Source organism: Choloepus didactylus, chromosome 1 (genome assembly GCF_015220235.1).
Source record: "Choloepus didactylus isolate mChoDid1 chromosome 1, mChoDid1.pri, whole genome shotgun sequence".
Lineage (NCBI taxonomy): Eukaryota > Metazoa > Chordata > Mammalia > Pilosa > Megalonychidae > Choloepus > Choloepus didactylus.
In genome coordinates this window covers 16,109,481-16,132,534 of record NC_051307.1, presented here as the reverse complement: position 1 = coordinate 16,132,534, position 23,054 = coordinate 16,109,481, and the positions used below count along the sequence as shown (strand labels likewise).

The 23,054-nt window shown below is 45.2% G+C and overlaps 1 protein-coding gene across 1 annotated transcript in view; it reads left to right on the top strand.

The window, feature by feature from the left end:
- HUNK (hormonally up-regulated Neu-associated kinase) overlaps window positions 1–23,054 on the top strand; it is a 111,736-nt gene that overhangs the window by 36,764 nt on the left and 51,918 nt on the right. Inside the window, exons 2-3 of the mRNA XM_037832600.1 lie at window positions 9,565–9,857; window positions 22,660–22,715. Of these exons, the coding sequence (XP_037688528.1) occupies window positions 9,565–9,857; window positions 22,660–22,715 (349 nt within the window). The remainder of the gene's footprint in view (window positions 1–9,564; window positions 9,858–22,659; window positions 22,716–23,054) is intronic.

The following is a 23,054-nucleotide window of genomic DNA, read 5'->3' as shown; positions in this document are numbered from 1 at the left end:
GTATGTTTTAACTTAAGTATGCAGGCTTCTGTTGAGAAGTCCAACAATTGTATAAGTCCTGTTCCTTTATGTGCTTTTAAAACCAACAGCTCAGCCCTCTACGTGGTTATCTCAAAGTTCTCCTTTTTGCATTTTTCCTGCCTTGCAGGAGTCAGTTTCTGGTTTCCCACCAGCAGGATGTTTCTAGGATATCAGGATGTGATTTGCTCACTGAAGCGGCTCTGGAGTCAGAAGGCAGAGAATCCCAGTAAAAGTAGCTTCAGAACTCCACGGGGTGGGTGTGGGAGGTGCCCAGCCCTGGATTTGCAACAGACTGTACTTTCCCCGACACCAGAGCTGAGCTCCTTGCGCATACCCATCACTGCTTTCTGTTATCCTCACCGAGATCAGGCCTAATGAGCTCCATTGTTTACACTGGGGAAGGAAACTTTCTCCCTTCCATTACAAAAAGATGGATATGAGTCTGCAGCAGCAGGAGGTGGCCTGAGGGGAGCCAGGTCAGAAGAACCCTGCTGCATAAATAGCAGCAATTAACGGGCTCCTAGAAAAGACAGCGCTGTGTGGTTACCATCCAGCATCACATCTCTGTGAGATGGGGCAACCCCAAAATTAATTATACATCCAGAAAAGCATAGTTTCTGCTTTCTGTTAAATAGGTATCATTCGCACAGCAGCACGTTCCACTGTGATGCACTTAAACACATCGTGCCTTTGGAAGAAGAACTGAAACCAGTTCATTTTCCAAATTTCCCATGATTTTTAGCCCTTGGCCCCTTGTCGTTTCCTTCATTGACTGTCGGGCTTCCCCTTTAACCCACTCCCGCTTAATTTATTTCGTCCAGTGCTGTCACCAGATTCTAACAGATTTGTTTTTAAAGCGAAATTTACAAAGCAAGCCATTAGTAGGGGTTCTGAAGTAGCTAATCAAATCATGGTTCTTCCAGCTGCCCTTGGATTCATTCATTCATTGATTGATTCATTCATTCAGAACTATCTGCTGAGCGACGTCTGTGTGTCACCTTGTTTTGGATGCCAGGGGCCCATCAATGAAGGTGACAGTGGGAGATGAGATGGGAAAGGTGAGCCTCCATGGGGGCCTTGCCAGGACTTGGGCTTCTACCCAGGAAGAAGTGGGGAGTCTTGGGGGCCTTTTAATGCTCTTTATTTTGGGGGAGCTTTCTGGTGCCCCTAGATTCCCTGCTCTGGAGAAGGTAGCAGATGGTCCAGTCATGTTGGGAAGGAGAAGGGGGCCTGCAGGGGCACAGCTCAGAATTACATGTTCGGTTGGCACGGGGTGGGTGGGGGGTGGGTGGGGTGGTGGGCAGGGAGAAGCGAGGGTTTTTCTGGAATGGAATACCGGCTAGCGTTAAGCCGGGCATGTGAATTTTCTCCAGCACCCCTTCTCCTTATCGACTTATCTCCAACTCTTAGCCAGACTTTTAGAAAGTGAGAAGCTGCTTTCTGCAGCAGGAAAGCTGGATGGTTATGGTCTGCACACGGTATAAAGGGCATGCCTTTAACTTGGCAGCCATCTGGAATTTCTCTGCTCTGACTCACCCACAGTGGTTCACCAGGAATACCCTTTGTCTGGTTTCCTAGTATCCGTTTTCTGGCATTAGCATTTAGCATAAGTTGTGTGGCTTCTGTCCAGTCCAAATGATGTCCACGAGGCACAAACGGGTGGGGGAGAGCTGTGGCCCTCCATCCATCCTCCTTCTTTCCCTCCATCCTCCCTCTCTCCTTCCTCCCTTCTTCCCTCTGCCCTGCTTCCCTTCTCCTTCCCTCCCATTCTTTCCTTAACCTGTACATCCCCTGCTTGGGTCATTAGTTCAGTACAAGTTTATCGAGCTCCTTCTCTGTTTCTGACACTGTGCAAGGCACTGGGCATATGACTGTGATCTGCAGTTTAAATTGACAACTGGAATTGGTGCCAGGGAGGGGGCTCAAGACGTGTGTTCTAGGGAAAGCGTGAGCCTTGAAGAAAGATGAGAAGGATCAGCAGGGCTGATCCCAGCCTTTGGGTGGGAACTCGGAGGTGGGAGGATTTTGTGCCATCAAAGAGCGATGTCCCATTTCGGCCCAGTGAGGGTGAGGGGGTTGTGAGTGCCGGGTGGGGAAGAGGCTGTGGGTACCACTGTAGTTAGGCTGCCAGGGAAGCCTCTCTAGAAGGGGACATTTCCTAAAGGGGGGTCTGCAGACGGCATCACGGTCATGCCACAGCTGAAACCATGCCCACGGGTGGCATCAGTATTTCATATGAAGCTTGAAGGGTAGGGCTTTGGTTTGCTTATGTTGTAGCTAAGGAAGCTGAGACCCTAGGGAGTTAGACCTTCCTGAGGTGATTGTAGAGATGACCAAGAACTCACCAGACTGACCCACCCTGTAGTGAACTGGTGGGATTGTTTTTTCTGTTCATTCGTTTGTTCATTCTCTCACTCTCTTACTCGTTCTGGATGAGCCAAACACTGTGCTGGGTGCAGGGAAGACAAACGGATGAGGCCATACACAATTCCTGCCCTCCTGGAAATTACAGTGACGGGGTTGCAGATTGCCAAGAGTGTGGTGACTGGCATCTGGGAAGTGCAGGGTGACCTGGCCAGTGAGGCAGGAGTGGGAGAGAATTCTGGGCAGGGGTGGGTGAGGCGGGAGATAAGAGGCAGGGAGATCAGCAAGGACTAATCCTAATGAGACAGGTGCAACCCTGGGGAATGGGGGAAGGGGAAGGAAGGGAGAGATTTCAGGAAGTAGTGATTCATTAGGTGTGTGAGTGAGGGTGGCATGGGTGGAGGAGGACACCCAGTCTGGGGCTGGGGCCACCTGTGGATGGAGGGGCTGTTGGCTGAGCTGGGAGCCCTGGAGAAAAGCAGGGGGAGGCGATGGGTCTGGAGGCCCATGGGACATTCAAGAAGAGATATCATAGGCATGCCCAGGGCTCAGCAAAGAGGTGTGAGCAGGACATCATCGTGGATGTGGAGGGGATGGGCAGGTAGATGCTGCTGAAGGAAGGGAGGGGTCCTGGGGCAGGACCTAGAGGGCTGGGTCGGGAGGAAAAGGCTTCAGGATAGAGAGTGACCTAGACAAGGGCTGTCTTCCCGACTGGGTGCTAAGGAAGGCTCCAGGGACCCTGGGGAGGGCAGCTTCTGGGAGTGGTGGGGGTGGGAGCTGGAAGGCTGGGGCCTCCCTGGCTTCAGCTGGCTTACATTGGAGAGGAGGAAGCAGAGGACCGAGGGGTTAGACTTACCCAAGGTAGTCGTAGACATGACCAAGAACTCACCTGTAGGGGATGGTGGGATTTTCCTTCTGTTCATTCATTCACTCCCCCCCTCACCTGCTCTCTCACACGCCCTCTCCTCTTGTGTGAAATGTGCAAACACTAACGGTTAACACCTGTTGAGTGCTCCATTGGCTGCTCTCAGTGTCAGCCACCCTCAATGCATTTCCTTGTGTGTTTTTCCAACGTTTCTAGGAGGTAGGCACCATTACCCTTCCTCCTTTTTATAAACAAATGTGAAAACTAAGGCTTAGAGAGGTTGAAGCTACCAAGGGGCAGAGGCATGGTTTGAAGTCGTGGCACCCGGCTCCCGAGCCTGCACGTCCATCCGCCATGCTGGGCCGCCCCTGAGCTGCCGAAATGTGGAGAACCAGGTGAGGCTGTGAAAGGAGCTCTATACAAGGTGTGGCCCCAGCCTCTCAGTAAATGAACACTAGCCAATTGTTCTTACCTACATTTTCACTCTTCTACAGGATAGGGGGTCCCGTAGCACTGTGTGGTGCTCACGTGATAATCTTGAACCACTACCAAGAATCTGAGTTATGTCTCCAGATGGGCCTGAAGTGCCCTCTTTTATAGAAGGATCGAGTTTGTTTTAGATGCTTAATAAATGTTTGTCGAAGAAGGACAGATTCATTTGTGTTTAGCTAACAGTATTTACTAAGAAACCAAAGTGTCCTGGAAAGAAAGCTCTTTTTTTTTTTTTTTTTGGCTAATTTCCATGTCAAAAGAAAATTCAGTTGATCAGGGGCTCCCTTTCCTTGCTCATTCTAATTACGCAAAACATTATGGTTTAAAAGCACTTTGATTAAGGGAAGACTTTCTAAAATACAGTGTACGTTGTATAATATGTAAAACATCTACATATGTTTTCATGATATTGAAGAGTGGCCTCTTTGATCTGTGTTTTTTTCTTCTCAGGCATATGGAAGATCCATTTTACATCTGACTTTTCATTTTGTAGATTGGATTCATCAACAGTTCTTGACATATTTCAGAGTAATGAATTTTAACGGCAGTGAAGGGTGATCCAGGATGAAAGGATGAGTTTAAAATCCTGTTAACTCCGATCCCATGTAGACAGACTCAACTAAGTCAATATTTAAAGAAGACAAGAGACTAGACTGATACGAAACCATTCTCTTGGGATTAAAAAGCAACTCTGTTCCAGAGAATTGAAACAGAGAGTTGAAATACCAATGTGCTTCGAAATGAATGCATTTTGAATATGCTAAAACGGGGGGTCAAGGAACTGTACATTTCTTTCTTAGCTGAACTAAACGTGAATGTTTTTTCACCCTCTACAGGCTAATTCAATGAAAGTAAGATGAAATGAAATGATAATAACAGTGTCAATTTAAGGGGTGCTTTCTATGTGCCACACATTGTATACTACGTTCTTCTTGTAATGGGAACCAATTGGTTGATGGAAGTGTGTAACCATGAAGAATGTCATTTTAAGGCACTGATATTTTAAGACGCAAATATGAAGACACTAATAGTATATCTCAGTGATAGAAATATCACGTGCTTTTGTATTGGTCTAGTGTCAACTGACTACCACTTTATATTGACTCTTACATGGTAAAATGCATGTAGCGTGTGGCCAAGTTTATTAACCCTCATTCTAGATTTAAAAAAATTCTGAAACTAAAAAAAATGTTTGCTGATTTAATCCATCATTGGTTGACATTTGGGGTGAGACGGGTGGGTGGGGGATGTGGTTTTATTTGGTTTATCTTGGTTTTATTGATCTTCCACAGCAAAATTATTTTTTGCTCATGTGCCCGGGGAAGATTTCCAGGGTTTAGATACTCCCAGCCCCCATGCCCTGTACCAGATTGGGAGTTCCCAGTAAAGCTGGGGCTTGGGTGAATCAGTGAGTCTCCGAGCACTGGTGAAAGGCCACTGGTGTTCTCTCTTCTGAAGTTTTCTGGAATGTGCTAAACTTGCTTCTTTTACTGCCATTTGGTAGCAGACTTAATTTTAGTTTTTAAGACTCTCCTTGTTAACGTGGTTTATCTTTTCAGCTGAAGATACATCATTACCCTGGGTTTCTTTCACCCCGGTGGAATTAGTGCGTTAGGTATACTTCGCCTGTAAATCTATGATTAAATTAAAGTTTGGGGTAGCTTTCTTTGCTGAACTTTGATTGCTTTTTCCCATTTAAGGTGTTAGAGATGAAGCTGATTCAATGGTTTTGTGTAATCAAGAAGAGCATTCCATTTTCAGTATTATCAGTGTAGAGCTTATAAGTTTGGGGGATGAGTGTAAACAAGCCTGGGGACGAGCTGGTGTTTGACCATGGAGAGGATGCTTAATAGGAAACCTTCACCCAGGTGAGGTCACCTAAGGGTTTAGAGTTTTCACCAAGGGACTCGCTTGGGGCTCATTAGACGGCTCAGAACCAGCAGAACTTGGGGTCCAAGAGACAAAACAATGGCAGAAAACATTCCAGCGGAAAGTCCCAGCCTGAGTGACCCACGTGAGGGAGAGGGCTGGAATGGCTTCTTCTGGGATGTGTCCCCAGTGCCTTGGATGGCAAAACAGCCATTGCCTCTCACCTTTGGGGAAGGGAGCAGGATGAATTGGAAGACAGACAAGAAGTGAGAAGAGCTGGGAGAAGTGTCTGGAGATATTGCATTTGCCCAGAAGTAGGAGGGCACTGAAAAACTGCCCAAAGCAGTGCCAGGGAGCCTCACCCAATCCTGGTCCATTGAAACTGAGCCCTGACTTGTGGCTGTGATGCGATGATGGCCCAGCCTTGTAGGAAGAACCCTCTTTCCTCTCCTTTCCCTTCCGAGGGGTCTGCATGGCATAGACATTGCCCTCCAATTGCAGAGCCTCCTGTGAGGGCCTGCTCCTGGCAGGGAACTTGGAGGTGCAAAAACCTGTTGCAGGCTCCTTCAGCTCTGGGGGAGCAGTGAGAAGGATGAGGTGGATCAAATAGGAACCATCAGAACCCCTCGAGACTGCAGTGGAGGGGAAAGTGAGGCTCAGAGAGCAGAAGAGGCTGCAGATAAAAGATGGCTTTATCCTTTTATCCACAGCTGCCGAAGAGTATCTTATGATACCTGGGAAATGTGTTCTGAGGGGCAGCGTACTATAGATTTCCTCCCTCCCCCCAGAGAAGGAGAAGGTATTAGTTTCCTGTGACTGCTGTAACAGATGATCACGAAGTTGGTGACTTAACCACAACAGAGACTTATTTCCTCACAGTTCTGGAGGCCAGAGGTCTGAAATGAAGGTGTCAGCTGAGCCACTCTACCTCGGGGGTCTCTTGGGAGACAACCTGTTCCTGGCCTCGTCCAGCTTCAGGTGGTGAAGGGCCGTCTGTCTTCACATGGTCTTTTCCCCTGTGTGTCTGGATGAGATCTCCCCGCCTCTCTCTTACGGGGACATTTGTGACGGTATTTAGGGCTCATGGATAAGCTGGGATAATCCCATCTCAAGATCTTTAACTTAATCACATCTTCAGAGTCCCTTTTTCCAAATAAGGCCACATTTACAAGTTCCAGGGATTACGATTTGTTATCTTTGGGGACCATTATTCCACTGACTACAGGCAATTAAAGAGCTAAATAAATTATCCTAACACTAATTGTGTGCTGTTAAAAAAAAAAAAGGCACATTGTGTAACTGTCGGGCTTTTAGACTGTTGTTTATTCAATAGTGTTCTTAAAAATTTCACTGCCGAAGGGTGTACTTTTTAAAAAAAAAACTGCAACGGAGTCCAACAAAAGCAGAACGTGATTGTACTTTTCAGCATCCCTCTCCCCACTGGGAGGATATATACACACGTGTGTGTACACACATGCACACTTACACATATATTTTTTGTCGAGGATGTTTTAAAAGCTTTCGGTCTAGCATCTACTGAACTAGTTTGGGACCAAAACGAGCTGGAACCAGAGTGTGACTTTACCTCCCTGTGGGTGGAGAGCATCTGCCCCTGCTTGACGGGGTACAGCAGGCCCCCCCAAGCTGTGCAATGTGTGTGTGCAGAGCCTGCCCCCAGCTCCTCCCATCTCCATGCCTGAAATTCCCCTCGTTAGTCATATCGTTGGATTAAGGCCCTGAAATTCCCCGGTAAAATGAGACTGTGTTCTCCAGAAGAGATAACATATTAAGCTGTGGCTAGCTATTTTCCACTAATTCATCCTGTGGTAGCCTACTGGTCATTTATTGTTTATAAACTGCTGTGGGGCATGAAAGGAGAAGTGGTCCCCGTGCTAAGGTACAGGTCCTTTAAATCAGACTGTAGATAGTAAGTGTTGGGGGGACTGCAGGGAAGGAGAGTGCGAGGGAGTTGCTCTAGAGGGGAAGTGGGGCTGGAGATAGCGGCTGGAAGGCTGGGAGGATTTGGATGGGAGTCAGGGGGTTGCTTGAGTGAAAGCTGTGAGAGTTTAACTGGCTGCGTGTCCTGGAGAGTGAGGGGACTCCCAGGAGAGCCAGGGATCTGCTGGACCACAGTGGGGCCTATGGTGGCACATCCTGCCCACGGCCCCGAGCCCCTAAAGGGCTTCCAGCAGGAAGCCAGCCGTCCAGGCCGATGCATTCAGCTGCAGAGCATGGGGGGATCGGAGGGGCTAAGGTGAGAGAGGTAGGACTTGATGCAATTTTCCAGGGCAGTGGTGGCTTGACTTTATTTTTTGGCCAAATAATGCTTGCGCCTCCTTACTGCAATGTGTGCACATTTATTTATGTGTAAGTTATATACCTGGGCCACTGGGCTTGTACAGTAAGTGCAATATGAAACAGAAAAATGTAATTACAAAAGAGGAAATGCAAGTAGAACCGGAAGCTCTAATGTTTTCATCCTGCGCCCCGATGGCTTGCCAGGGCAGCGCTATGGGAGAGTGGGATGGGAGAGTGTGATGGGAGGGTGGGATGCTGCTCCCACTCGGAGGGGCTGCCTGGGATCCAGGAGGCCCTGAATGCCCAGCCTGGTGGCCTGGGACGGAAAGGAAGGAAAGGACGGGGAGGCAGCGAGCGGAAGGAATAGACGCGATTGGATGGCTGGTCACATTTAGAGAGAGGAGTGAAGATGGGAGAAAAGGAAAAGGTGAAAATAGTTAGGGTCTGATGAGTGGGGAGGAGAGAGCCCCCAGAGCAAAGGGGAGAGGTGGGAAGGGTGAATATTTGTGGGGAAAAGACAGTGCTCCCACCCTCCTCTCTCTCTCCCTTCCTCCCATCTCTCTCCCTCCCTCTCCCTCCTCCCTCTTTCCTCCTCCTTCCTCCTCCCCTCCTGTTTCCACTCCCTCTCTCCATTCTCCCTCACCATCCTCCCTCCCTCCTTCTCTCCCCCTCCTCCTTCTTTCCTCCTCCTTCCTCCTTCCTTCCTGTTTCCACTCCCTCTCTCCATTCTCCCTCATCATCCTCTCTCCCTCCTTTTCTCCCGCTCCCTCTTCCCATCTCTCTCCTCCTCCTCCCTCTTTCCTCCTCCCTCCTTCCCTCCTGTTCCCTCTCTCTCCCATCTTTCTCACCCTCCTCCCTCTTTCCTCCTCCCTCTCCCCCTCCCTCCCATCTCCCTCATCTTCCTCCCTCTTTCCCTCCTCTCCCTCCTCCCTCCCATCTCCCTCTCTCTCTCCCTTCTTCCTCTTCCCTTCCTCTTCCCCTCCCCCCCTCCTTCTTTCCCTTCCTCTGTCGCTCCTTCCCCTATACCTGTGGCTGGAGGATCCATGCCTGTAACATGCTGATTGTGGGGGAAATGAAGACCCAAGAGGAGCTTTCCCGGGGCAGTTGGAAATGCGATCCTGGAGCAGCAACGATGGATTGTGGGTTTTGTCCTGACAGAGCTAGGAAAGGGGAGGGAAAGGGGTAAACACTCTGGGCCAGAGACAGCCTGGCCTGAGAGCCCAGTCCAGGGCAGAGGGGGTGGGCGGAAGGCCTAGGGCTGCCGCACTGGTGGACGTGAGCTGCTGGTCTCCAGCCAGCCGGCCCAGACCTAGAGGGGATGATGGGAGGCCTGAAAGGGAGGGAAGACCCTCTTTGCTCCAGGAGAACTGAGTGTTGCACCCTAGCTTCTGGGTGGAGAGGCAAGCTTGCCGTTGGCCCTTTACTGCACCTTCCAGGCAACCATTCAAGTTTGCTTAAGTCAATTTCAATCTCTTCCTTAATAATGGAATCTTCTGCTTTTTCCTGATGCTATTTTTTCCCTTAATGCTGTTTAAAGTAAGGTTTTTCTCCCAGCACAGAGACGCAGGTGGGTCTTTTCCTGGGGTTCTTGTTCACGGTCAGGGAATAACCTTTGCTGGCAATGTCTGACAGCCACCTTCCTGGTTTCTCCTTAGGTGGCCATAAAAGTCATCGATAAAAAGAGAGCCAAAAAGGACACCTATGTCACCAAAAACCTGCGGCGAGAGGGGCAGATCCAGCAGATGATCCGCCACCCCAACATCACCCAGCTCCTGGATATCTTAGAGACTGAAAACAGCTACTACCTGGTCATGGAGCTGTGTCCTGGCGGCAACCTGATGCACAAGATCTATGAGAAGAAGCGGCTGGAGGAGGCCGAGGCCCGCAGGTACATCAGGCAGCTCATCTCGGCAGTGGAGCACCTGCACCGGGCCGGGGTGGTCCACAGGTAAGGGCTATGCCCTGCTGGTGACGGCTGACTCTGCACTTCAGCAGGCACCAAGCAAGACCGAATGGTTGCAATGTGTTTTGCCATTCTTCTTCATTTTTGTCCTATGGAATTGTTTAGTGAGTTAGGTTAGTGCTGGTGTGTGGGTTGAAAGAGTTGAGGCTGGAGCCAGACTGCCTGGGTTGGCATCCTGGCTCTGCACTTTAATAGCTGTGTGACCTTGGGCCAGTTGCTTAACCTCTCTGCGCCTGGGTCTTTTGACCTGTAAAATGGGACTGATACCTAGTGGTTGGCATAAGGGTAAATGAGTTAATTTATGGAAAGAGCTTGGTATGTACTAAGTGCTCACTGCTCCTTTGCTCTTTTTACTTGCAAATTACTGAGTTGCTCAGGGGCCTGAAAGAAGAATTAGGGTTAAGGTGGCAGGAGATTGTTTTTCAGTTAGTTCTAGAATGGTGCTTTCATTGCATTTTCTTTACATATAGCAGTTGCTTTTTTCAGTGAATTGAATCACCACCTGAATTGTCAACTTGCCCTTGAAAGCCAGGGGTGTTTCCCATAAGCGAAACCTACCTTGCAAAATAATCATGAAAATCAAACTTTTTTTTTTCACCAGACTGTTTCCTCCTGGGGAGGAGTTCCACATTGTTGACAATATTGCCATTGATAGTGGGCACCTACTTCTAGTGCTGTACTAAAATAAAATAAAGCAAAATAAAATAAAATAAATTACAAAAGAAAACAAATGTGCTTTTTGTTCCTCCCAAGAAAGTGTTGGCTTCACCAACAAATGCCTGGTTCTTCATTAATTAAATTACAATCAATAATTACTCTGGGTTGGGGAGAAAAATTAGGGCCCCATATTTCATTGATTCTTCTTTTAAAAAGCAAGATCAAGGCATCAGCTACGTGTGTTTATGTATACACACACACATATGCTTTTAAACATTTTTAAAACTGAGGTGCAATTCACGTACCATAAAATTCACCATTTTAAGCATAGTCATAAGGTTGTGCAACCATCATCACTGTCTGATATTTGAATATTTTCATCACCCCAATAGGAAACAAACCTTGCTCCCCTTTGTCATCAGTCTCCATTCCCCCATCCTCCCAGCCCCTGGCAACACTAATCTACTTTTTGTCTCTATGAATTTATCAATTCTGGACATTACATATAAAACGGAATCATATAATATGTGGTTTTTTGTGACAGGCTTCTTTCAATTGGCGGAATGTTTCGAAGGTTCATTCATCCTGTAGCACGTCTCAGAACTCCATTTTTATGGTTGAATAACATTCCATTTTTTTGATGGGTGTATTTTCGATGAATGTATATAATCATGTGCACATACTGCGTTTTTATCGTTCACCCCCTTGATGGACAGGTGGGTTGATTCCACATTCTGGCTGTCATGAAGAATGTTGCTGGGAACATTCCCTTACAAGTTTTTGCGTGGACGTATTTTATTTCCTTTGGGTACATACCTAGGGGGGGAATTGCTGGCTCACATGCAACAATATGTTCAACCTTTTAAGAAAACACGTGTTCTTAAAATTGCTCATCTCAGGGTGCCTTCCATCTGTTGGAAAAGCCATTCATATTCTGATCAACAGAGAAAGCAGTTCCAGGCCTTTAATTAATAGAACCCAGTGGCCTTCAAGGTGAGGGGGCAGTCTTCTTACAAATGGAATTGGCACTCTTTTGCCCTACTGTGCCTAAACCCGGGGACTCCATGGAGACGCCCCGTTGCTCAGGGCTTCCTCAGGAGCAGCCTTGCCAAGGCACCGTTCTGGTGGATCATTCCCTCATCGAGGGGTGAGAACCTATTCATGAACATGTTTTTAGTTCCGTATATTGTCATGAAATCATGCATCATTATAACTCTTAGAGTTTAGATCAGCATTATAACTCTTAGAGTTTAGATCAGCAAGGAAGGGAACATTTAGAAATTCTGAGTGAATAATGCTATTTTTGGCTCTTCCATCAATACCCTTGTATAGCCTGCACAGTCATAGCTCTGCCATTATTAGGAAAATGACGGTCCTAAGTGTGCCTGGGTCTGTCTCTGTCTGTTAAGGAGATAAAGGGAGAAACTCACGAACGAATCAGCTGAGATTACCGACTCCGCTGGTCACAGCGGAAAATAGAACCGAGGGCTGGAACTGGCAAAGCCTGTCTCTGGGACTCGGGGTGTCTTTACAAGGGTTTTGTGCTGTCAAAAATAAGATGAGTGCCGAGCTGCTCAGGATTGCAAGGACGACAAAGAAAATCAAGTGCAAGCTGTGCCTTGCACCCTGATCTCTCCTGCTGGAAATTCTCAACAACCCTTTTAAAGTAATTTTGACAAAAATCATTCCCTCTCAGTGCAATTACTGTCAGAATGTCAAAGGAGTGAATTTAATAATGTTTTGATAGCAAAGATGGTGCGCTTTTTCTTTCTCTGATCTTGAGCTTTCTACTTTTTCCTCTCTCCTCGGAAATCTATTCATAATCGGATAATGGCAGGTGCTCAGATCTTTTTAAGTTGGAAAGATTGGAGATATCGGTAGAGCTTAGAAGAGGATTTCTTGGGTTTTCTCTCTAGAAAGCATGTTGATGAGTGTCAGTTCACACAGACTTAAGTATTTGGGACATTGTGTCAAATGTTTGTTTAGAATATGCTCATGGGTGGCCTTTAATGGAATCTCTTGACTTTCACAGATTGTGAACCACTAATTTTTAGCATACATAAATGGATGACTGGTATATTATTTATTGTAGCCCTTTCAGTGTTGGAGCTGTAGTCTCCTTTATGCTGCAAAGATTGATTGAATTGCACAAATTATTTTGAGCTCAGAGTTTTCAAATTAATAAGAGAGTATAGCATTTCAGAGGTGCCCTGGTCCTTAGTGGGAAGATTTCTGAGCAAATATGTATTGGATAGTTCAAAAGGCTTTAGGATGAATTTTTGTGGCTGCACGTGTAAAATGATTTAAAAGGCTTTTGGTTATGTATGTTAGAGGGTGCTTTAAAAACACACTTCTTCTGATTAGACTGAAGATGTCATGATTACCTAATGCTAGCAGAGTCCTAATTTCCTATGATATTAAATTTATATTTAATTATGTGCCCAGAGCTATTTAAATCTCATTTAAAGGAAGCAAGTCTTCCAAAGCACATAGGGAAAAAAAAATGAAAATTTTACCTCTCTAAAGCAGATTCCCTGATCTGGCAGAAAACTGTAGTCTCAACTGGGCTTGCCTTTCCATTTGTGTCTTTTGCTTCCAAGGGGCCTTGTTACTTTTACAAAGGTAGAGTATGGCCTAACTTTTTCCTTACTTAATTTTAGACTTGCCTGCAATGCTAGGCTTCTAAAATATAACAAGTTCGTTTCCCTTTCTTTTTCTCAAACATGCTGACCCAGCAGGATGCCCAGATCGGGTGATCTGCCGATTGTCTATAGAGCAGTTGATTCTTCACGTGAATCAACAAGAACTCTGATTCTGCCAAGAGGCTAATTTGACATTCGTCTGTCCATTCCGAATAACAAAGTCCAATCAAATGATACAGATAAAACATAGCAGGCCACCACAATACCGTAGTCCCCAAGCAGGAAGGGACAAGCCGTAGGGGCTGCAAGAGGAGGAACGAGCCCTGTGATCAAAGGGGATACGGCTCAGGCCACCGCCTCCAGGGATCTAATCCTGTTCATTCATCCTTATGAGGGAAAAAAGCTCTCTGCATTTAAGAGGAAGGCAGTGGAGGAGAGGGGCCCACGTTTGTCCTCCCGGGCCTGCCACGGTGGGGCCTGTGCTGGTGGGGTATGAAGTTCTTTTAACTTTTCAGTTTTCTTGGAGAGGGATGGGAGGAGAAGGCAATGCAGCGGGGAATCATTTCTGCTTGCCTCTAGTTGCTGTTGGGGATCCCAGGACTTGTGCTGAGAGTGAGCATGTGTCTGGAAGCACTGGTTATAACAAAGGTTTTATGTTTAATTGGGGTTTTAAAATAATGCACTTGGAAATGGGAGATTTTTACAAAGCTCAAGTTGAATGACTTGGTGGAGGGGGATGGATAGTGGTCTGTGGTGTTGACTCCAAAGCCAGATCGCTGAATCCTCCTGTCCTTTGGATCCCATCTCTAACATCACCTCCTCTGGGAGGCCCTCCGGGCTAAGCACCCTGGTCATTGACTCCCACAGGATCACCTACTGTGCTTTCCCAACACTTATTACTCATTTAATACCTGTCTTCCGCACTGGGCTGTATGCTCGCCGAGAGCCGGATCTATGCCTGCTTATCCTTCTCTGTCCCGCCATGTAGCCCGGTGTCCAGCCCAGGTGGTGTACAGTAAGGCTGTTGAATGAATGAAGGGAATTTGAATGGATACAGCTAGAGTCAGTTGGCACTGAGACCAAAGATTTCTGGCTGCCACTTCCATGTTCTCCCTGGAATATTCAAGGAAGTTACTTCATTGACTCAGCACCAACTTGTTTCCTTTCCAAGTCACAATTTATAGGAGTGGCATCTTTTTATTGAATAGCTCTTTCATTGTATAAACATAATCCATTTCCGGAGCATTGTAGGAACTCAGTAAAGACTTCACTTCGAAGAAACGAATCAGGAACATGCCTAACAAATTATTCTTGTGTTTTACCCAAATGTCCACATCGTAAATAAATCAAAGATTTAAAAATCGTTTGGATCTCATACAGTGCTTTTGAAAATAAAGTCTAATAAAAAAAAACAACAGAAAACCTCTGGTCTGGTTCATTGCAAAATGATCCTTGCCTCAGGGAGTTGTATGTTTTTCTAGGATGCTTTATTCTTAGCTTATTACTAACACTGTCTTGTGGCCATCCGCAGGGGCAAAACCGTCTCCCCCGAACTTAATCCTGTTGGAGTTCACTCTCGCCCTCCCTGGGACCCTCCGTCTGGAGGGTTGTGCCCCCCAGTGCTGTTTGCTTATCACCAAATTAATCACCCCTGTTAAGTCTTTCCTGGAATCTTCCTCTACACTTCCCCTTCAAAACCTTGCTCTCCTTTTCCTCACCTCCAGCCTCTCAGTCAAAACTGTTAGCGTTCCTAGAGGCTCGGGGTCACCCACAAAGCACCTCAGCAAGCATTTTCCCGTTTGTTCCTCCTGGTGACCCTGCCAGGCAGCCCCTGCTCTGATGCCATTTTTCAAAGAAGAATCAGAAGCTTGGGGAGTTTAAATGACTTTTCCAGTGCTGGTCAATGGGTCAGTTAGAGAATCAGAGGCCACGTTTTGCTCCCTCTCTTTGCCCATCCTTTCACGTCTCACTTTGCCCCTCACTCCTGTCCCCTGAATCCAGACGGCCTCAGTTTTAGGCCGTTTAGTTCTTCACTTTTACCTCATTCTCAACCCTGAGTGGATCCCCCAGATCTCTCTTGAGTTCCTGCCCCTCTGCCTGGGCCCCAGGTTTGGGAAGAGGCCCCAACTTCACTGCTGGGGAGTCAGTAGGTTTTGGTGAGGCCCTTCTTTGAGTCATAGGGAAAAACTCTTCATCCCAGTCTCGCTTTTCTGGATGAGTGTGTGCGTACATGTTGCACACATGCATATGTATGCACATACACACAGGCACACACTTGTGTGTGCACAATACATACCTATACCTACAAATCTACAGATGCTCACACTCAAGTTCATAATGTGACACATGTAACCATCTGTCCACACACACATAGGCATAATCACACATTCATGTGCATGTGCACACACATGTATGCATATGCACATACACAGACATGCACACACATGTGTAGACACACCTGTAAATACCTGCACACCTACATGTGCTCGCACTCAAGGTCATACATGTGGCACACACACGTATGCACCCACATATGCAGCCATACTCATGCACATGCATGTACATGGTCACACATGCATGCACACACATGTAAAACACAATCCTCACACACATGTGCATACTTCCACACATGCCTGTGTGCATATACACACATTCCCCCCTCCTCCTTGGTAGTGCTCCTGCCTGCAACTGCTTTTCCTCCTTGGGGGTCCACCCACCAGGACCCCTATGTTTGTTATGACGACGGGGTCCTCCCTGTCTCTTTCCTCATTCACACCCCCGTGGCTGGAAGGGCAGCGACTGGAGTTCATTGTGGCCAGGTCCACAGGTTAAAGATCACCATCTTTAAAGAAATGGATCAGAATTTGGGTGGGTGACTGTTGGGGGAGAGTGTTGTGGGAGGGGACAGCAAGAGATGAGCTCGGTAGCCTGTGGGTGAACCTTTAATTGTTAGGAATGGCCTGTTTGAGCTTGTTCCTTTGAAATAACCTAGAAGGAAGGGCCTGTGATTAGCAGATGCCTCTTCCCTTGACCTCTCTCTCAGTCTAACAGCCAGGGTGCCCCTCACCCCTTCGATGCAATGTCAGGCCTGTGGCGTGTGGGTGACGAGTCCCATGGGGCATGTCTCCCTGGAGCCACCCAGTTACCAGAGAAGGGTCTGGCTTCTTGTCTCGCAGGCTCCCTCCTACTGCTTTGCCAAAGGCCTGCAGTGCCTTCTCCTTAATTGCTCTCCTTTGTTCTCAAGACACCCCATTTCCCCTGGAGCACTGAACTGTTAAACACATCTTCCAGCACCCCTTTATATCTGGGCCAAGCCCCTATCCCCTTTCTTGATTTTCCTAGCTCCTTGTTGAAGGCCTTTTGACCAAGATGATACACCTAAGGGACAGTTTCTTCTTCCCTTTTGTTCTCAGTTACTGGTTTTAGTTTCCTAGCTGCTAAAAGAAATACCATACAATGGGTTGGCTTAACAACAGGAATTTATTGGCTCTAATTTATTTTATTTTAAAGTAAGTGCAATAAAATAAGAGACTAGAAGACTTGCTTCCTCCCAGGGTCTGTATCTTCTGGCTGACAGGCAATATTTGGGGTCTCTTGGCTTTTCTTTTACATGGCAGCGTCTTCTCCTTTCTCTTCTGGGTTCTTCTAACAGCTCTGGCTGCTCCCCATGGCTTCTCTCTCCATGTCTGACTTTCACTCTGTTTATAAAGGACTCCCGTTATCTGGGTTGTAGCCCAGCCTGACTCAATTGGCCCACGCCTTACCTGAGTAACATCCTGAAGAGCTCTTACTTCCATTGGGTCCATGCCCACCAGAATGCAGACCAAGACCGAGAACAGGTCCAACCTGGGGTACACAATTCAATCCAGCATGCCAGTTAACCCTGAACTTCAAGTTTGCCTGCTACGGGGAGGAATTCTTCAGATGGCAAGACTGAAGGAAGATCCCCTACATCTCTCTCCCCTCCATAAACTTAATTAGTCAGGTCGAGGACCATTAACGAGAAATAAAGGATTCCATTTACCGGAGTGTACTCATCTGCCACTGGTTCCTTCCTTCTCATCCGGTGGATGTGACACTTAACAGCATGGCCAAAGACTTTGCTCGCAGAGTTGGCTTTAAACACCGTATGTAATGGGTTGAATAGTGTACCTCCAAATTCTTGTCTACTGGGAACCTCAGAGTGTGACCTTATTTGGAAATAGGGTCTTCACAGTTGTAATTAGTTGAGATGAGGTCATCCTGGAGTGGGGTGGGCCCTAACCCAGTGACTGGCATCCTTACAAGAAGAGGAGAGGACATACCCACGGACACACACAGAGAAGGCCATGCGAAGATGGAGTGATGCATCTACGGGCCAAGCAACGGCCAAGGATTGCTGGCAACCACCAGAAGCTGGAAGAGGCAAAGATCCTGGATTCTTCCTTAGAGCCTTCAGAGGGAGCATGGCTTTTCCAGTACCTTGATTTTGGACTTCTGGCTTCCAGAACACATGAGAGAATAACTCCCTGTTGTTTTAATCCAGCCAACTTGTGGCAATTTGTTATGGCAGCCACGGGAAACTAATACACCATGCTTTTCACAGGGGCCACAAGGAGGTTTTCTGAGGGAGCCAGTTTTCTGGATAATAGAGGTCTACCACTCTTTTAATTTTTAAGGTACTCTGTAATATACTAACATTAAAACCCCATGAATCAATTCACCCTTTTTTTATTATTGAGATAGGGGTTTCTCAATTTCGTGGTCTCTTGGATCGTTTGTGTTCTCTTTGGTCATTCTGGAGAAGCTGGGCAGAGGGTCTAGGTGGCTGAACAGACTCAGGTAATCAACTCCAGATGGCTAAGGATGCTCAACAGTGATCTTCCTTAGGGGTTCCTGGTTTTAGCCGTAGCTGACCAGCACTGACCTCTCAGGACAGGGAAAAATATCCAAAAGCTACTTTTACAAATATGGTGTTAGATCCTCTCTTTCCCTGAAGCATCAGAAGAACAGTGTTCTCCCCCCTCTTTCTAGATAAGTTACAAAAAGCAAAGCAGGGGGATGTGAAAGGAAATGAAATAAGCTTCAGTGGCAGAGAGATTCCAAAACGAGCCGAGAGGTCACTCTGGTGGGCACTCTTACGCACACTTTAGACAACCTTTTTTAGGTTCTAAAGAATTGGGGTAGCTGGTGGTGGATACCTGAAACTATTAAACTACAACCCAGAACCCATGAATCTCGAAGACAGTTGTATAAAAATGTAGCTTATGAGGGGTGACAATGGGATTGGGAATGCCATAAGGACCAAACTCCACTTTGTCTAGTTTATGGATGGATGTGTAGAAAAGTAGGGGAAGGAAACAAACAGACAAAGGTACCCAGTGTTCTTTTTTACTTCAATTGCTCTTTTTCACTCTAATTATTATTCTTGTTATTTTTGTGTGTGTGCTAATGAAGGTGTCAGGGATTGATTTAGGTGATGAGTGTACAACTATGTAATGGTACTGTAAACAATCGAAAGTACAATTTGTTTTGTATGACTGCGTGGTATGTGAATATATCTCAATAAAATGATGATTAAAAAAAAAAAAAAAGCAAAGCAGGAGGTGGAAATAAAGTCAAAACAGGTAAAATGTTCCTTTTGTTTGGGTAGGTAAATTACGCTGATGGCTTTGACAAGGACTAATGTAGACTCAATTTTCCGTTACTAGAAGTCCTTAGAAACCACCCTGATTAGCCCAGTTTAGTTTTGTGCATTTTTTTTTCTGGGAAGAAGTTAACTTTTAACTGATTGCATTTGTTCTCAGTTTGCCTAGTTTTATAACATGTTCATTATTTTAAAGGAAAATAAGATTTTATGGTATTTTCCTTACACTAAAAGTGCTTATTTTTTCTTCTGTGCTTTTTCTTATTTTTAGTCTTCCATTTATATCATTCTTTTAATCGGTGCAGTTGTTCTCTAGGCTTTGGTGGCCCGGAATTACCTAGCCTAATTTTATTATTTTTGGCAATTACTTTCTTTTATCTCACTTCTTGGAGCTGTTTTTCTCCACAGTGTTCTGAACCAAATTTCTCCTTTAACTAGTTAGTATTGCTTCCATTCTTCCCAGTGAAAGAGGTTTAACTTCACTTGAGACAAACTGTGTCCCTCCTTTAGATTTAAATAGTGCGGTGGCTTTGTAATGTTTTCCCTGAATCCTAGCCTGGGCTGGCAAACTATTTTGCTTTTGTCTGACAGTGTTTTGGAATTACCGTATATGCTAAAGTATAAGTACCAATAGGAGAAGATACATTAGCCTTGACTGGATTCACTGATAGTTTTGGGTACCTGGAGGTCACCTAATGAAACCAGTAAAAAGGGGGCAAAGACATTTTACATGGCTTTAATAATAATTGCTAGAAATATAATCTCACAATTGCCAGGCTCTTTAGAGCCCACTCTAAGAAACAGTTCACTGTGTGGTTACTTTATGGACATCTGAAATGGTTGTTGATGGCCTGGGCTGAGATTTTCAGGAGGCACATCATACCCAGATTCAAAAAGCGCTTTGTCTCAAATATCTCGTCAAGTTAAAGATCACATGCGCTAGAAACACTGCAGGATGGCTTCCAGTGCTGCCTGTGACTAGTTTGAATAAAATTGTTTCATGATATGTGAAGGTATGGAAACAATATTTCTAAAATTAATTATATTAACATACAGTTTACGGTCTTACATACGAAGGTGTAACTGCTTCGATAAGTGGTAGAAATTGTCGTTTGATAATTCCATTGCATTCCTAACGATTATGTATTTGTGTTTTCCAAAATCCTTTTTTCAGCAGGCAAGTTCTTCCCGTTGGAAAAATGAGAAGGAGGCTACTGTATTTAGACATATGTGATTCCTTTTAAAGGTGACCTGTATTTATTGCCTCGTTTGAATTGGATTGCTTCTTCCCTTTTGTGGGTGCATTTGGACTGGGGGATTCTCTATTTCTATTCTCTAGCTGTAGGTTTAAACACAGACCTCCCTTCTCATCCAAGTACCCAACCCTAAGGCTACCAGCAGCCTCCCGATTTTGAAATCCACTGGACACTTTTTAGTGCTCTCCTTTTTTCTGCATTGATTCCTTAAGTCTTCTTTCTGTCTTGAAGTCCTGCCCTTCCTTGTTCATTCCTGTAACAACAGCCTTGCCCCCTTCCCTCCTGTCCTGCCCGCTGTTCCTTTTAATATCTGGGTTCCCCACCAGCCTGTGGACCTTGGTCTTGTTTCCTCCTTCTCTACCCGCTTCCTGGGAAATCTCAGGCACTTTTAAGGCTTCTGCTTACTCCAGTACTGAGGTTGACAACTGGTTATATGCAGACCGTATCTGGCCCCCAAAGGTTGCCCTACACAGTGTTGCTGCTATTTTTGTTTTAAATGTGAATTTGTTGTCAACATTTCAAGATTGAGATCAAATGCAGATTTCTGGCTTCCCTTATGGAATGAGATGAGCTGGCAGTGCTGGGGCCGAGCTCTGAGCCATGTCGTCCTTACATGGGTCACAGCTCTCCTGTTTTCTGTGGTCCCGTCCTCTGCTTCTTCTTGTCTCCAGGCACTGAGGTTGCACATCACTTCCCATTTTTGGTATCACGATTGTGTTATTTTCATTGAAATAGAGATAAGTGGAAAAGAATATATGTATTGTGCCTATGTCTCTGTTCAGAAGTGGGGAAATACAAACTTGATCAATAATCGTCTGTTTCAAGAACAACGGAAGAGGACATACTGTTTTGGTGGAAGAGAAGAATCTTCTTACATATTTAATATTCAACATGTATCTGGATTGACAGACTGCATCTTAAGATGCCAGAGACTTTAACTGTTGACCTAATGGTTCTAATTACCAAATCTATACTCCTCCGTCTCCCCTTTTTTTAATTGTGGTAAAATACACATAACATAAAATCTACCGTTTTAAGCATTTTAAACTGTACAGTCAGTGTTATTAAGTATGTTCATAATATTGTGCAGCCAGTACCACTATCTAGTTCCAGAACTTTCTCACAACCCCAAAAGGAAAGCTGTACCCATTAATCAGTCACACCCTATTATTAACATAGTGTAGTTTATGGTCTTAAATATGAAGATGATGGCTTCAAATAGTATAAATAGCCATTTGATAATTCCTTTGCATTCCTAAAGAGTATATATTTGTGTTTTCCAATGACCTTTTTCTGAGGATAAGGTCTCCCCATTAGGAAAGTGGTGGAGGAGTCACTTTGTATTTGGAATCACCCTGTATTTGGCTATCTGGGGTACCTTTTAAAGAATGGTCTAGTTTTTAGGTACTGCTGACCCTGGTGACCACTGATCTGTCTATCTTTGAGGATTTGCCTATTCTGGACATTTCATATAAGTGGAATCATGCAGTCTGTGGCCCTTTGTGACTGACTTCTTTCACTTAGCATCATGCTTTCAAGGTTCATCCCGTGTTGTAGCGTGGATCGAACCTCATTCCTTTGTATCGCTGAATAATATTCCATTGTATGGGCATACACCATACAAAGATATTTTTGCCCACATTTTTTCTTTCTGAAATCCAAAACTATTGCTAATTGGTAATCTGGCTTTGTTGTTACTTAGTGAGTACCTGAGAAGTGCAGGATACTGGGGTAGAGGGTGGGCAGTGGTGAGCAAGACAGACACGTTCCCTGCCCTCATGGAGCATACAGCCTGCTAGCAAACACACCCCAGACACCCCATCTCCACCTGCCCTTGAGTGCATTTCTCCCATCCACCTCATCACTGAAAGCCACCACCCACTAGATGATTAGCAACCTTCATCCCACCTGTAACCTTGAGTCCCCTTTGCCCTATAAATACACCAGAGACGAAGGATGCAGACATCTTTGGCATCCATTAGTTTGCCATGATACCTATTTGCAGAGCTGATGAATTTATATGTACCCTTCCGGGCCAGCCATCACCTGCCAGCTTGTGGAAGACGCTGGGACTCTGTAGGATTGATAAATTCAGTTATTTATTTATTTATTTATTTATTTATTTATTTATTTATGTATTTATGTATTTATTTATTCAGTCATTTCTTCAGCTGCTTCCCAGAATCTCTTCCTTCCTCTGGTTGGCATAGCTCACAGTCTCACAAACATATAGCCACATTTGTATTTTCCTGACTTCTCAGACCATCCCTGTCTTGAAGGATGGGTTTCACTCTCTCCTAACTCAGATTCTATTGAACTTCCAGGTTCTAGCTTCTGTCCCATTTCTTCTGGAAACTTTTCCTGATTCCTTCTGCATCTGTCCTCATTGCTCTCTGCCTTCTCTGAAATCCTTTACACTTTTTAGTCTATGGAAATTAATTCTATTGTGCTTTATAAATATTTACCTATGGATTGAGTGGGCTTTGGCAGAAAGCTTTATGGGTTGGTTCAAGGTGGCTCTAAAACAGTTCATTTCCCTTCAGTAAAACGTTATTCTGCTATTTCAAATGCTTTTCTGAAATATTGTGTGGTTTTATTTATTTCAGAGACTTGAAGATAGAAAATTTGCTACTAGATGAAGACAATAATATCAAGCTGATTGGTATGACTTTTTTTTTTTTTAAAGTGAAATTATCCTTTGAAGTGTTATATTGTCAATTGTCAGTTCTCATTTATTTCTTGAATATTGACTTTGGGAATTATCCCTGCTTTATTTCTAATCCCCAGACAATACTTCTAGATCACCTCCTTTTACTTCTGATTTTTAATAACTAGTTTTGAAAATGAAAAATGACATTAATAGTAGTTTAATCATAATCAAGAAGGTCAAAATACTATAAAGTGACCATAACATGAATTTCACAGCCCCAAATAAATATTTTTTGGTTACGTGTTTCTTCGTATTGCTCAAACAATAAGAAATTCAGATAGAGCTGAATTT